A 15,840-nucleotide genomic window follows, 5' to 3' on the forward strand; every position below is an offset into this window, starting at 1 on the left:
AACGTGTTTCTGGGTTGTTTTATCCTTTGTCAATACTCAGACTAAGGGGGCATTCACAAGACCGTATGTTTTTTACAGTCTGCAAAACGTAGATCCCTAAAATATGGATGACGTCCGTGTGGAATCCATATTGCATACATTTTTTGGGGTCTGCCTTTGCGGCCAAGATTAAAACATGTTCTATCGTCTGTGGAGCAGACATACGGATATGAAAAGCGTTAAATACTGACACTCTATCCTCAAGACAGGTCATTAATATCTGATAAGTGTGGATCTGACTTCCATCACCCCCGCGATCAACTGTTTGAAGAGGCTGAAGCTCTCGGGTGAGCAGTGTGTCCTCTTTCTAGGTCTGTGACGTCCATCGGTCAAAGGTCCTATATGCAGCTCAGTCCCATTTAACTGAATGGGACTGAGCTCCAATACCAAGCACAACTGCTATACAACGCATGGCACTAGGATTGGTATAGTAAGCACTGTGATTGGTATAGTAGGCACTGTGATTGGTATAGTAGGCACTGTGATTGGTATAGTAGGCACTGTGATTGGTATAGTAGGCACTGTGATTGGTATAGTAGGCACTGTGATTGGTATAGTAGGCACTGTGATTGGTATAGTAGGCACTGTGGCCCCTACAAACAACTTATAAGAGTCTTATCACTTATGCTCTGCCTCACAGTGCTCCTCTGCGTACTTGGTTCGAGCATTTAAAGGGAACCTGTCAGCTCCCATATGATGACCTCAGAGAGGGCAGCATAGTGTCGTGACAGAGTCAATTCAGCGGTCTCTTTTAGAGACCTGACCTTCCAAACCCTGCAGTGTGTACCAACGCTCAGCGACATGAGGCCAGTGAAGCATGCTGCTCCGACTCTGGATGCCAGTTGCCTTTCCTACGCACAACTGGAAAGAAAACTGTCAATGATTGTTGAAGCCAGTCATTGGCTGCAGCGGCGCAGATGACCATGTCCATATCACAGTTAGAAGAATACGAGAAGATGGAGGAACAGGAGTCAGTACGGAAAACTGGAGTGGTGGGGAGCAGGTAAGTATGAATCGCTCAATAGGCCTTCAGTTACTACAAGAGTGGCACTGTTCTTTCAGTAAACTTTTCATATGTCATAAAGAGATATCAAAAGTTTAGATCGATGGGGCTCTGAGCGCCGAGAGGGGAGAGAAGCGCGCGTTTAGCACATTCTGTGTCCTCTTGCAGGATAGGAAGTGGGATAGACTCAATAGAAAGTCTATGGGCCCGTCTCTCTCCTGTCCTAGAGATTGGTGGGGGTCTTGGTGCTCAGACCCCCACCGATCTAAACTTTTGATATATCCCTGTTACATATAAAACGTTTACTTTAAACACAGAGCCACTTTTATAATTCCTGGAAAACCCCTTTAAGGCGGCATGTAATGACTTAGATGATTAGATGGAATTTATTTTCGCTTTGGATACAAGCACTAAGAATGTACAGGCTGGATGATAATTTGTACTTACCAGTAGCAGAGATTTTCTCGTTTTAGGGTCCTCTTGTGACTCGAGCTGTCTGACTGCCATCATCCTCTCCATTTTACGCCTCTGAGCGGCATCCGTCTCGCTGTTTGGTTGCTGGTACGCGATGCTTACCTCTTTCATTCGGCTGTACAGCATTGCTGCCAGCTCACTGTCTAGGTCAGCCAACTTCTGTGCTTGGGAGATATTTTTCCCTGTCAAAGATTTAGGAGAGGTGTTCTTAGCAAAATGATTGCAGGGCCAAATCTCACAACAGCTTGCCATTTGGCACAATTGAGCTTGAAGTGACTTTTGGAATGCGTGGATTTAAGAGTAGCTTCAGTGCAATGTAAGCCATATTGTGTGTGGGTGGCAGGACTATATGAAGTACGAGTAATTAAGCTTGATTGTCCTGTTGTAATGGTGGGCCTTTAAATCAGGGTTAATTCAGTTACTGAAGTATTTACACCTCCCTTTGAGAGTGGTAACTTGGATGATTCGGATATTTCACTCCACTGGAAACACAGCTAAATAAGCTTCAAAATGAAAGTCCACGTTTTAATCCTATGCTATTGCTAGACTTAATATTCCATGCCGATTAATTTCTTTATATACCTTTATAGTCGTCATAGGCCAGTTTTTTTCAAATACAAAGCTCCAAATCTACTGCAAGGACATAGAATTATATGATACAATTCTGGCTGCCTCCTCCTACCACTAGGGGGAGCTCCCTGCATACTAGTTTTATTGTAGGGTTCACTGTATAGTGCAGTAAGCTCCCTCTATTGGTGGCTTCAGGCAGTGACAATGGAAAATGTTATTTGACTATATGTCCATGCAGGGGATCTGGCACTCTGTATTAGGGGGCATTCACATGATCGTATCCATTTTGCGGTCTGCAAATTCTGTATCACCAATACACAGATACTGGCCGTGGGCGTTCCGTATTTTGCAGATTAGCAAGTCCCGCTCTTTGTTAGAAATGCCTATTCTTGTCCACAAGAATAGGACATGTTTTATTTTTTTATTTTTTTTCTTGCGGGGCTGCAGAATGGACATAAGGATGTGGTCAGTGCTTTTTTTGTGGTCCCATGGAAATGAATGGTTCCCAAAAAATGCGGATCAGATGTGGACCAAAAATCCAGTTGTGTGAATGCGTCCTTACAAAAACACAGAGCTCTGACCCCTATAAAGATATATTAAGAAATTATGTAGCACAAGGGGCATACATTTTTAAGAGTTATTTGGAGAGGTCCCTGTATTGTGCAGTAAAATGTACATTTATTACCAATGAGAACCAATGTTTGTTAATTCACTTTTTTTCCATGTCCTCACACAATTCCATGGGTTCTTGCATGCTCCAGTTATTAAGCTCTTCCTGCTTCATAAACAGAATGCCAGAATTGCAGTGCACTGTCAAAGCAGAGGAGGTGTATGGGCCATCAGTGTCTGTGGAAACCTGGGTGGTACCGTGCCTTACATGGCCATATATTAGGGATGCTCTATGGAAATTATCATGTACTTACTACCCACAATTCGACTTGAAAACAAACTTCCGCCATGAAAGCTGCTTCGTCCATCATGCGCGGTGATAACCCGAGACCTTGGAGCGGGGAGCTTGTTCGATACCTTTAATCTCTGGTCAGAGACACGGCCTGTAATACAATATTACGTTTTGTACTGATTATTTTTGTGAATGATCATAGAACTGAACTTTATGGTTTAAAAGAAGCGTGTTTAGGAGAAATCTGGGGTCATGACCAAAAACATCTACACCCTTTGTCAAAGCTTTCTGTACTATATGAACAATTCTTACAACTGTTACTTGCTGCCCCTAGAAGGTAGTGCACACCTACAGTATCCCGAGGGTCATGCTGCCCCTCCTAGCAATGGACTAATGGTCAGGGAGGACAAAAGACCTCCAGGTCAACCTAGACAAGTACCCAGCTATAGGGGGCACCAAACACTGGTTAGTGTTGGGCCACTTATCTGCATGGTGACCAGAGGTTGTGTCCTCCTACTCTGCTATAAGCATTGGGAAGAAGAGGACAAACAAGCCCCAAATTCCTCTCCTGAACAGGTAAGCAGCAATGGGTGTAGTCGATTTTAATAGATGGCATGTGCTGTGAAATTCTGATGTATAGTTTTCCATAGGACTAAGCGACAATACTACTAAGCTAGAGAAGAAAACCGAGAATGAAAGATTTCAGCTCTGCAGTTTGTTTAGTTGAATGGACACTAGGGAAACCGTCTACACATCTAGTACGGCACCTGAGATCCTGTGGTACAAGACAGAGGGGATTGTAGTTCAGCAGCGGAGGGGCTGTTGTGCAAGACACAAGGCGGCTGATTCTCTACCACTGACGTTTCACAGTTTTGGCAAGAAGTCCATTGGTGAAAGATGTATCAGGTTTATTAAGAGGCACAGGAGCATCTCCTGGCAGTTTGTGCAGCAGCTTTGAGATGACGTAGATTTGAATTAGAATTTTAGAAAGTTAGTGAATCTGTTGGGCTAGTGAAAAGTGATGGAACGGGTAGAGTCACAAATTACTGCACCTATATGCAGGGGTGTAACTATGGGGGGTGCAGAGGTAGCAGTCGCTACTGGCCCAGAAGCCTGAGGGGGGCCATAGGACCCTTGTGCCACATAAGAAGACACTGGTATTATAGAAAGTACCTGCTGGTCAAGTTACACCTCTGGCTGGAGGGAAGGGGTTAGGTGAAGAATTTGGCATGGAGAGGGGTGGGGGTGTGGAATGCCGTTTTAATTTTTGCCTCAGGCAGCAGGAAGGCTATGTGCTTTCCTTCCCCTGGCCACAAAGCAACGAGGGAAGGGGGGCCCAAGCTGAACTCTTGCACCAGGGCCCATGAGCCTTTAGCTATGCCCCTGCCTATATGGTGAGTGCCATCATCTGCAACTTTATAATAAGTGGGGTGAAGAGAATGATGACTCTGCCCCAAGGAGCTCAAGAAGAGCAAAGAGAGACTGCCTATGTCATGCATTGCTCCCGCAGGACCTGCGCTTGGAATATCACAGCATATTGGTTTCGCTTGCAGCGTTCCTTTAACCCTTTTGCTGACATTTTGCACTTCTGGCAGCCAGGACAATTATTGCACTTTTGACATGTACAAACGAATCCTAAATTACAGAATAAAAAATCATAATAACCCCCATAACAAATTATAATTTTCTAACAGTAGACACCTGCCATGTTGTGAAAAAGCAATTTGGCACTTTAAACGCATGCACCCTCATGCAATTTTGCATTTTTCCCATGACTGCGGTTGTCTTGATGCACTGTTGACTGCCATATCCACCTTCATATTTCTTTATAACAAATAGGAATTATAAAAAATAAATGCAGTAGAAAACACTGGGCCTAAAACGCACACCCAAACACAGGCTTACACACTAAAGACTATGTAAAAATAATATATCAAGGTGTGAAAGCCGATATATACCACATGTCTATACATTAACAAGCTTGACCTCTTAAAAAGACTGCAATGGAGGCCATCTAATATGTCTGTCATCCACAGAATATATAGCACACACTGCAAACAGCTGACATGATATCAATATCTACATTTTCTGACAGCAAAGAGCATACCATGCATAAAAATCTAACTTAATAATTCATACACAAAGCCACCTGATGCAACTTTGTATTGGAAGATAATTCAAATTTGTGACTAAAATACATGCTCTAGAAGATATTTTGTAAAATATTCTCTACAAAAAATTAAGATGTAAGAAGCCGCCTTCAAACAGGTGTAATGCATATGCTCCCATATTATAGACATAAAACCTGAACCTCCTACGGTTCATCAGAACTGGAACTCCATAACTCTGTTCTGATGAACTGCGGGAGGTCCGGGTGTTGCATCCATAATATGGCCACAAAAACACTAACTGAAAGGAATCATTTATTGTGAGAGTCGGTGTCTTTTCTGTTCTTCTGACTGTTAGAAATCTTTGACATCTGTCAGAAATATATTAGACATTCCTCTCTAGTCTAGCATCCGACAGTCTGCAAATTTTACACTGAAGATCAGGTACGGACAGTACGGGGACAGTGTGAAATGTAAACCTTATTAGTATTTGTGTGTGTTTTGCTTGGTGTGATTAGATGTCACAATCTGGACGATGGTAAACAACTGGGTCGTGGTATCAATAGACCAAATTAGGCACAGAGGGGTGATTAGATGGGCAAGCCCTCATCTTCTCACTCTTGTTCTGGAAAAAAAATAATATACACATATGTAACAATCAGAGAGCAAGTATGCTCTCTGATTGCCTGGGGTGGAGGAATGATAACACGCACATAAGTACATGTTACCCCTCCTCCTGGGGACATGCACATTTCTAAAGGAAGATTAGGATCTGTCAGCACCTGACCCTCACTGCTCCACCCCGACTCTTCCATCCTGGGTGAGATTATAGCTAGCTGAAGGAGGGGTTACTTCAACCTGCTCTATCCCAGGCTGTACAGAACCTAGAGATCTGAGCCAGGTCTTTACAACTGATAATCTAAGGGATTCCAGTGCTAGCCACCATATGACCAAAGATAAAGCCTTTAGAAACCAGGTATATTTTCAGGTTTAAAGCAAGACCTGGCTGAAATCGATAGCTGCTATACAGCATGAGATACAGCCATCAGAAGCAAGGATGCATGAGACATATCCTTGGCTACATAAATGCTACCCAAGGATGTAACTGATGCATCCTTGGCAGGGAAATGGTTAGAGGTTTTATGAATATTCCAGATAATTTATTGCTCATTTATTCTATTTGGATATATTATGTAAGGAGAAAAGTAACAGTACTGAATAGAGGCATTATACAGTGACAGGCAGTATATATATATACAGTTGCAAGAAAAGGTATGTGAACCCTTTGGAATGATATGGATTTCTGCACAAATTGGTCATAAAATGTGATCTGATCTTCATCTAAGTCACAACAATAGACAATCACAGTCTGCTTAAACCAATAACACACAAAGAATTAAATGTTACCATGTTTTTATTGAACACACCATGTAAACATTCACAGTGCAGGTGGAAAAAGTATGTGAACCCCTAGACTAATGACATCTCCAAGAGCTAATTGGAGTGAGGTGTCAGCCAACTGGAGTCCAATCAATGAGATGAGATTGGAGGTGTTGGTTACAGCTGCCCTGCCCTATAAAAAACACACACCAGTTCTGGGTTTGCTTTTCATAAGAAGCATTGCCTGATGTGAATGATGCCTCGCACAAAAGAGCTCTCAGAAGACCAACGATTAAGAATTGTTGACTTGCATAAAGCTGGAAAGGGTTATAAAAGTACCTCCAAAAGCCTTGCTGTTCATCAGTCCACGGTAAGACAAATTGTCTATAAATGGAGAAAGTTCAGCACTGCTGCTACTCTCCCTAGGAGTGGCCGTCCTGTAAAGATGACTAAAACACTAAACAAGAATGGATTTCATGGGAGGATACCACAGAGGAAGCCACTGCTGTCAAGAAAAAACATTGCTGCACATTTACAGTTTGCACAAGAGCACCTGGATGTTCCACAGCAGTACTGGCAAAATATTCTGTGGACAGATGAAACCAAAGTTGAGTTGTTTGGAAGAAACACACAACACTATGTGTGGAGAAAAAGAGGCACAGTACACCAACATCAAAACCTCATCCCAACTGTGAAGTATGGTGGTGGGGGCAGCATGGTTTGGGGCTGCTTTGCTGCGTCAGGGCCTGGACGGATTTCTATCATCGAAGGAAAAATGAATTCCCAAGTTTATCAAGACTTTTGCAGGAGAACTTAAGGCCATCTGTCCACCAGTTGAAGCTCAACAGAAGATGGGTGTTGCAACAGGACAACGACCAGACATTCACACCAGACATCCCAAGAATATTGCTGAACTGAAACAGTTCTGTAAAGAGGAATGGTCAAGAATTACCGTTGTGCACGTCTGATCTGCAACTACAGGAAACGTTTGGTTGAAGTTATTGCTGACAAAGGAGGTTCAACCAGTTATTAAATCCAAAGGTTCACATACTGTGTTCAATATAAACATGGTAACATTTAATTCTGTGTGTGTTATTAGTTTAAGCAGACTGTGATTGTCTATTGTTGTGACTTACCGTATTTTTCGCTCTATAAGACCCACCTAGGTTTTTGATGCGGAAAATAAGAAAAAAACATTTTTTAACCAAAAGGTGTGCTTTTGGTGGGTTTTGAATTAATGGTGGTCTGTGCATGACACTATTATGGGAGATCTGTGGATGACGCACTGTCATGTGGGGGATCTGTGGATGGCACTGTTATGGGGGACCTGTGGATGGCACTGTTTATGGGGGATCTGTGGCTGGCACTGTTATGGGGCATCTGTGGATGGCACTGTTATGGGGCATCTGTGGATGGTACTGCTATGGGGTGGGGGATCTGTGGATGGCATTGTTATGGGGTGGGGGATCTGTGGATGGCATTGTTATGGGGTGGGGGATCTGTGGATGGCATTGTTATGGGGTGGGGGATCTGTGGATGGCATTGTTATGGGGTGGGGGATCTGTGGATGGCACTGTTATGGGGGGATCTGTGGATGACACTGCTATATGTCATCCACAGATCCCCCTCATAACAGTGTCCCCCAATACACCGGCTCTCTGCTCACCGCAGTATTTATAAACATTAATCCTTATCCTGTTAATAAGTTTAACTAAAGCTGCTCCGCCTGCTTCATTCATAAAGTGGGAGGAGCAGGCGCTCGACGTCAGTGAGTGACGTTACTGCTGCCGTCCGCTCTGCCTGCTATGGAAGCTTGTTCGTAAGTGCTGTACGGATACAGGGGAACAGGGGAGAGCGCAGCGTTAGTTAAACTTAATAACAGGATAACGATTAATGTTTATAAATACTGCGGTGAGCGGCGGGGCCCTGTGTAAGACTGCACCGGACCCCTCCCCTAGTTCCGGACTCCAGCCCCTCCTCTCTCCCTACTCATACATCGCACACTGCGATGTATAATGGAAGCATTCTCCCCATAAGACGCAGGGGCATTTCCCCCCCCCCACTTTTGGGGGGTAGTGCGTCTTATGGGGCGAAAAATACGGTAGATGAAGATCAGATCACATTTTATGACCAATTTGTGCAGAAATCCATATCATTCCAAAGGGTTCACATACTTTTTCTTGCAACTGTATTTATCTATCTACACACGCATAGCAGAGCTGCAATACCAGACACAAAGCATGGACAGGTGTGGCACTGTTCCCAAAAGAAAGCAGTCATGCTTTTTCAATCCTGTACAACCTCTTTAAATTAGGAAATGGCAACTTGTAAAATGTTATTTTGCAAAGCCAGAATAGATAGTATTTTGTAATAAAAATGAAATAATCAAATGAAGAGCAAGTATACAGTATAATTATTATGGCACTTTTCTATAAATTTGTTTTATTGGGCATTTCATTCATTTTTTTTATTAAAATATCACAGTTCTTCAAAAAAGATCTTATCAGGAGACAACATGACAACTGATGTGTTATTCTGTAAAAATCTGACTAGATAATGACACTTTTAACTACTCCCCTAACACCCATGAAAGGAGCGCGTTCTCCGCTGGGTAACAAAGCTGATAAATGTTACAATTACGATTTCAATCTCTTTTTACACACTCCTTGTTTTCATTACATAGGCGCGCAGCTTATTAATTCATCAAAATGACCTGTGTTACTAATAAAAATCAAAAAGAATAAAACATGACAACATTTCTATACAACTCCAGAACGTGGCGCTGGCTTTGATGTCAGACTGAGCCTCCAGTGGCTTTACAGTGCGCAGCTCTAAAAGCTTGAGGACTTCAAAGACTTCAATATCTATGTTGTCAACATACAGCACTTTCCAACATCAGCCGAGCTCTCGAAAACCAAGATGCATTTAGCTTTACGTACAGGAGGATGTTTTATAGATGTCTATCATTCAATCCATTACTTCTAGCAGATAATTCTATTCTGTTCTTAGGAGAAAATTCACAGTGAGGCGGAGGAGGAAATGTAAAAATTACCAGATGAGGACAATGTGCTTGAAAAAAAGGGTTTCTCTGATGCTGTTGTTCTTCACACTTTATACTACTGTGTTGAATGATATAGTTTTTGTACAAAACTTTAACATTTTTGTGCTATTTTATTCCTGTATTACAGTACTTTATCATTTGGAAGCAGTCAAGGTTATCATTTTAAGGATAGACTAAAATCTATGTTCTGAGCAATACCAAAGTAAAGATAGAAAGTTGTTTTCTATGTAATTAAAGACCAACTAAAATTACAAAATGAAGAAGATATTTTCCTTGCGGAAAACGCAAGGAATCATTGTTTTTGAAGGAACAAAAAATATGTACAGGTCTAGTAGGTTTTGAATTTTTTTTGTACATTTTCAAAAATATCAGTTGAAAAATTATCGATGCCAAATATCCAAGAAAAGAACACGTGTTTAATCAGTAAGTTGATTAAAATTTAATTAAAATTAAAGAAGATGGGGGATTACCCAGTGGCAAAAACAAGGGAGACCTAGTACTTGGCAAAACCACACTTCTTTCAACTTACAGCATATAATTTGTCCACAATGGACTAAACTTCGCAATCACTACATTAAAACCAAACGGATTATGAAAAATTACATTACAGGAGAAGTCCACAAAAATGCTTATTAAAGTCCAAGATTTCCATACATTTAATAGGCCATTACTATGGGTCAATGGTCACCTTTGTGACCCTGGGGAATTACTAGAACAATATCGCCAGTCAGCTCCACTCGTTTTTCTTCTGGAGACTGCATGATTGGTCCATTATAGTCATCGGACAACCTTGCAGCCCACGGTAAATACCAACTCTTGTGAAACCAACAAGAGATGAATTGGCACTGCACTTTTCTAGCACCACTACCACTTTGTTCTGGTGAACAGTAGAGGTGACAGTAGTCAAACCTCTACTGACCTGACATTGGTGGTATATTCTTGAGATGTGCCATCAATGTCTTTGCTACAACAACTCATTTTAGAAACCATGCCAACAAAAGGTTTACAGGGAACCTGTCAGGTTAAAAAAGGTGTCTGAACTCCAGACAGCATGTTTTTGAGCAGGATGAGCTGAGCAGATTGGTATATAGCTTTGAGTGAAAAGATTCAATATTGCATTTTATTCATCTAAATCCTTGCCCTTTCTTTGCTTAAAGGGTTATTCCATGACTAATGCACAAAATGAATCATATAGTACATGACAACCTCTTTGTAACAAAGCTAAAACCAGGCCTGTACCTCACATGGATCCAGAGATCTCCCCATTCACTGCTCTCTTTTATTTATATCAAGCTGACAGCTCAAGGGGAGTGTCTTTTCTGCTGCAGCTCAGGGGGGCGTGTCTCAGCTCTCCCTATCACAGCTCAGGAGGCAGTCGAAGGATGAAACTGAGCATGTGCGACCATCTCAGTGAGCAGGTCAAAGAAATAAGAAAAAATAACAAACAGGTGGTGCTATATAGATACATTTTATTTAATAACTAAGTGGCTATGCTAAATATTTAATTACATGCAATTACAAAAGTATTGAGATCCAGGTGCTGGTATGAAAACTGTAGAATATATTTCCTGGGACAACCCCTTTAAGAGCCTAGTGGGTGGTCCTACTCAATGATTTACAACCTTCCCAGTATGAGTGTGTGTACAAAGGTAGCTGTCAATCACTGAGGACTGCCCACTTGACTCCTAAGCATAGAAAGAGCAAGGATTTAAATGAAAAAAATACAAGTTACACCGAATAAAGGTTATACAGTGTATAAAAAGGTGCACAATTTTGCGCTAAAAACATTCGGACCTTCATTGACTAAGTTTTTACACCGTTCTGTTTCTTAAAGCAGCGGGGGGGGGGGGGGGGGGAGGGGGCAAAGGCCGACACATTTTACTATAACACCAGAAAACTGAAATGGTTTATAACTGAAATCTACACCAGCTCCAAGCTGGCATAGGTTAGGGTTAGTTTCTGGTGCACAGACATCAGAGGTTAGGCTTCCACCTCTTAATAAATTAGTCACATCTTATTCTTCAGACTGTTTACTAAGACTTACGTGTGAAACACTAGCCTTTAGTAAATGACCCCCATTGCATCTTGAATTAAGAGACTGAATCTATGCCCGTACAATGTTGAATGATCATGATGTGGGAGGTGCCAGTCTGTCTGAGTGTATGCATTTCCAGGAAATTTCACTACCACTTGCAAAGGGACCGTTTTTTAACATTCAAGTGATAAACTTGTTTCCTACAAAGGGAATGCATATTCCAAATGCAGGCCCAGTCTGAACGGCATCATACTGCCAATTTAACAGAGGGGCATGAAAATATATAGAATCACACAACATAGATATCAAGACATACACAGATAATACAAGTTATGAGAAAGGTTTTCCATTTCTTACAGGTTGGTCTCGCTGCCCTCTGATTGGAGCCCTCACTGCAGAATTGTGGGGCTCTGATCAGTTGCTATCACAGCCTTGAGCCTTGTGAAGGCTCCCAGGTCTGTAATAGGAAACTGCCTGCAAAGCCATGCCCAGAGCTTGAAAGGCAGCCAGTAAAAATCCCATACACTGCAATAGTATTCTATTGCAGTACATGGTAATAGTAATCAGAAGATTGCATGTTTAAGTTCCCAAAAAATTACAGTAAAAAATAAAACAAAGTAAAAAAAAAATACACAAAAATTTTAAAAATCATCCCCTTTCCTAATTTTACATACTGTGGGGTTTTTCTCTGGTAGACAGTTTTCCACCTACAGTCCATAGTAGGCTTAAGGGGCCTGTTTCCCGGCATGTGGATCTCAGCCCTTTAGCACGGCACAAATTCACAGGTCCCAAAACACAGAGACTCCCCAGCTTCTCTGTCAGATAGAGGATAAACCACACCCAGCTGAGAATTCTGGCTGGGTTTTATATAGGCCAAAAAAGACCTGGCCTGGAGTGTGGGCAAAAGCCACCCACCCAGCACTTTGGCTACTCCCAGTAAGAGTCGGCACGGATCGGCTTTACAGCCGTACTAACAACAAACAGTGTCAATCATCACTAGCTGCTGCTGACACGTAAAACTACAGACTCTTACCTCACCGAGGCCAGGAATCTCGGTGACACATACCTTCCATCAATGATGGCCCCTTGCGCCTTCCTACAATACATACAGTAAATAAACAATAACAAAATAAGCATAATAGGTATTGCTGCATCTGATAATGTCTGGACTATTAAATATAAGAATGTTTTTTTGCGCTGTGAATCCTGTAACAGAAAACAAAATGTGTGATATGCCATTTTTTGGTCACCTTGCCCCCAACAAGAAATTGAATAATACAGTATAAAGAAAATTCATATGTACCTCAAATTGGTACCAAGAAAAACTAGAGCTTGCCCTGCAAAAAAAAAAAGAAAAAAAAAAGCCCTCACACAGGTCTGCAGACGGAAATGGGTTATGGGTCAGAATATGGAGAGGCAAAGAAAAATTTTATTAGATCCAAGGTTTAGATTTTTTTCTAAATGGTAAAAAAATAAAATAATAAAAACGACATAAAATTTGGTATAGCTATAATCGTACTGACCCACAGGATAAGGTCATCATGTCATATTTAAGGCACAGTGAACACTAATAACCAAACCCAAAAACCCTGGCATTGTGGTTTTTTTTCAACCTCACCAAATAATTTTTGTCTGTTTTTGACTATGTGAATGTAAAATTTTAAAAGCTGTGGCCCTTGGAAGGAAGGGAGGAAAAAATGAAAAAAAAAAAACTAAAAAAAACTTGGCCTAGTCCCTAAAAGAGTTGCCATAATTGATGTAAAAAATGAAAATCAGGGATCATATAGCTCATGGCAATATCCAATACCTTTCTAACAAAGCTAGAACCAGCCATGTACCGCACATGGTTCCAGAGATCTCCCCATTTACTGCTCTAATTGTTCTGCTAGATTATCCACAGCCAGGCAGCTCGGGGGTATGTCCTTTCTGCTGCAGCTCTCTCCCTGTAACTGCCACAGCTTCTAACAGAACATATGGCTGGTGGCAGTTGAAGATTTAAACTGAGAGCTTACGACCACCTCAGTCAGATGGACAGAAAATAAGAAAAAGAAATAACAGCAGGTGGCTCTATACAGATACATGTTATTCAATTACTGATTGACTATACAAAATGTTTAATTACATGCAATTAGAGAAGTATTCAGACCCAGGAGCTGTGTTTTCAGAATGTGTGTTTTGTGACACAACCCCTTTAAGGGGTTATAATGTATAGTGCCAACATAGCGTACATCCTAAGTAGCCAGAAATCCTCTCTATTCATTTCAATATGACCTAGATTTACAATACATTCAAATGAGAGCAGAGGATTAGCAGCCATTTATGAATCACGGTTTACTGCGTATGATTCCTATGTGTTTAAACAATGCCTATATTTATTTAGACAATACCTATATTGGTTCCTATAGTGCAGACCCTATGAATTCCACGGGGTCTATATAAACCCACCCTGGACGTTACACATGATGACGGCTGGGATTTTCTAGGTGCAGGTTTACAGAACTAGGTGAACTGCTTCCACTGACATTTTACTGGTGACAGGTTTCAGATTTTGTGCATCGCTCCCTCCATAAGCTTATCTTTCCCCTGCAGGCAATGTATGAAGAAGTACGATAATGGCAATTTAACTTTTAATATCGCTAATCTTTCTTATGAAGATTAGATGTCAGAATCATAAAGAGACTGCATTGTTTAACTGTATATTATAAACTAAATATACGCCTTGGAAACAATTTGATAAAATATCAAGGCATGGTTTCATCTCTGGGTTTGGTGGGCTTATACTCGTTTCAAGCACAGGTGGTATTAAATCTACACTAACTAAGAGAGCGCAACGGGACATACCTAGAAGACCCAAGCGGAGGACCAAAAGAAAGAGGGTTCATTTCAGCTCCTCGAAAAAAGGGATCACCTGAAAAGCAATATTTGCTTTTCTAATAAGGGTGGTGCCCCACCAAGCAATAGTCAGATGGGCAAGATGTGGCAACAGTACAAAATAAATTAAATGGGTTTTCCAGCAGTCCAGTAGTGATGCCTAGCCCTCAGGATGTCCTCAATATCTGAAAGGTGGTAGTCTGAGTCCTGGCACCCTTACCTATTAGCTATCTGAAGAAGCCACAGAGCTCAGGTGACCTATCCTGAAGATACTGTAGGTCATCAACATCCAATTTCCCAGAATGGGTCTCAGCAATCAGATGGATCTGTAAAAATACTATATGTACTAATCACATAGCTATGGTTAAAAAGATCCACACATTTCTCACTGACACACATGGCAAAATTTAACCCAAAAATCTTGGGTCTCTGCCGGAGGCAATGTGGGGACATGGTTGATCTGTTACATATGCTTTTGGGCTGCCAGAAAATTAAACCCTTTTGGGGGGGTGTTTTGACTCAGATTTATAAGTGGTTGTTCCCTACGTAAATAATTTTAAAAATGAAAGAAACAAAACAAAAATTATTCTAATATTCCACCTCTGGATCCAATCTCAAGAACGAGGCCCCTTCTTGAATGGAGAGGCGGTTGTGCTACCTTTTCCATTAAATTCTATGGGAGTTCTGAAAATAGCATGCTTACTTGGCTATTACAGTCAGCAACCAGGGAGGACTTAATTAATTTGAAGAAAGCGTGTACCTAGGACTTTGCATCTAGCCTACGTGTCTCCTGCACAGCATCTGCTATGTGGGACACCACCATGAACGAGGTCTGATGCCTCTCATGTGATTACTAATCAGCTGAAAGGAACGCACAATTCTGCTCTCACCTTTCCTTTGGGAAATGGGAAGATGTCTTACGAAGCTCCATTTCTTAGCGGGTGTGTTCCATGAAAACATTTATGATTAAAGTATATATGAGGCTCCTCCTGTGTGTCCTCAATGTTTGGGATGAGAAGAGGCTGCTTTGGATGTCACGGGGAGGTTGAAAAATGAAGCTTATTAAAAGCTGCTCATGAAGCACAGACGTTTCCTCCTGGCCTTTCCCTAGTGAATGAGTGGAGCAGCATCTTCTGTGAGATCAGCTTTTAAAGGGGACCTGTCGTCAACTCTCCTGTGTGATGAAGTATGTCCCTAAACATTCTGACACAGTCCCATCAGTGCTGGCAGGGTTAGATTAAGAGGACACCCTCACTAGGAACACACAGTTTTAAATGTATTCAAATATTTGCAATAGGAACAAGAGAGGAATGGCATGTGTAAGAATTCAGAAAAAAGACTTTCACAGACAAATTAGGATCCTATATACTAAACCACACAGGATAGCTGACAGATCCT

General features: G+C 41.5%; 1 protein-coding gene across 3 annotated transcripts in view; it reads right to left on the reverse strand.

Annotated features, from left to right (window-relative positions):
* Positions 1-15,840, reverse strand: part of NPHP4 (nephrocystin 4) — a 323,852-nt gene that overhangs the window by 60,760 nt on the left and 247,252 nt on the right. For all 3 annotated transcript variants that reach the window (XM_040429459.1, XM_040429453.1, XM_040429446.1), the window contains exons 19-20: positions 3,010-3,138; positions 1,490-1,698 (exon numbers count right to left, since the gene is read on the reverse strand). In XM_040429459.1, coding sequence (XP_040285393.1) covers positions 1,490-1,698; positions 3,010-3,138 — 338 coding nt within the window. The remainder of the gene's footprint in view (positions 1-1,489; positions 1,699-3,009; positions 3,139-15,840) is intronic.

The sequence above is a fragment of the Bufo bufo genome, chromosome 1 (assembly GCF_905171765.1).
Source record: "Bufo bufo chromosome 1, aBufBuf1.1, whole genome shotgun sequence".
Classification (NCBI taxonomy): Eukaryota; Metazoa; Chordata; class Amphibia; order Anura; family Bufonidae; genus Bufo; species Bufo bufo.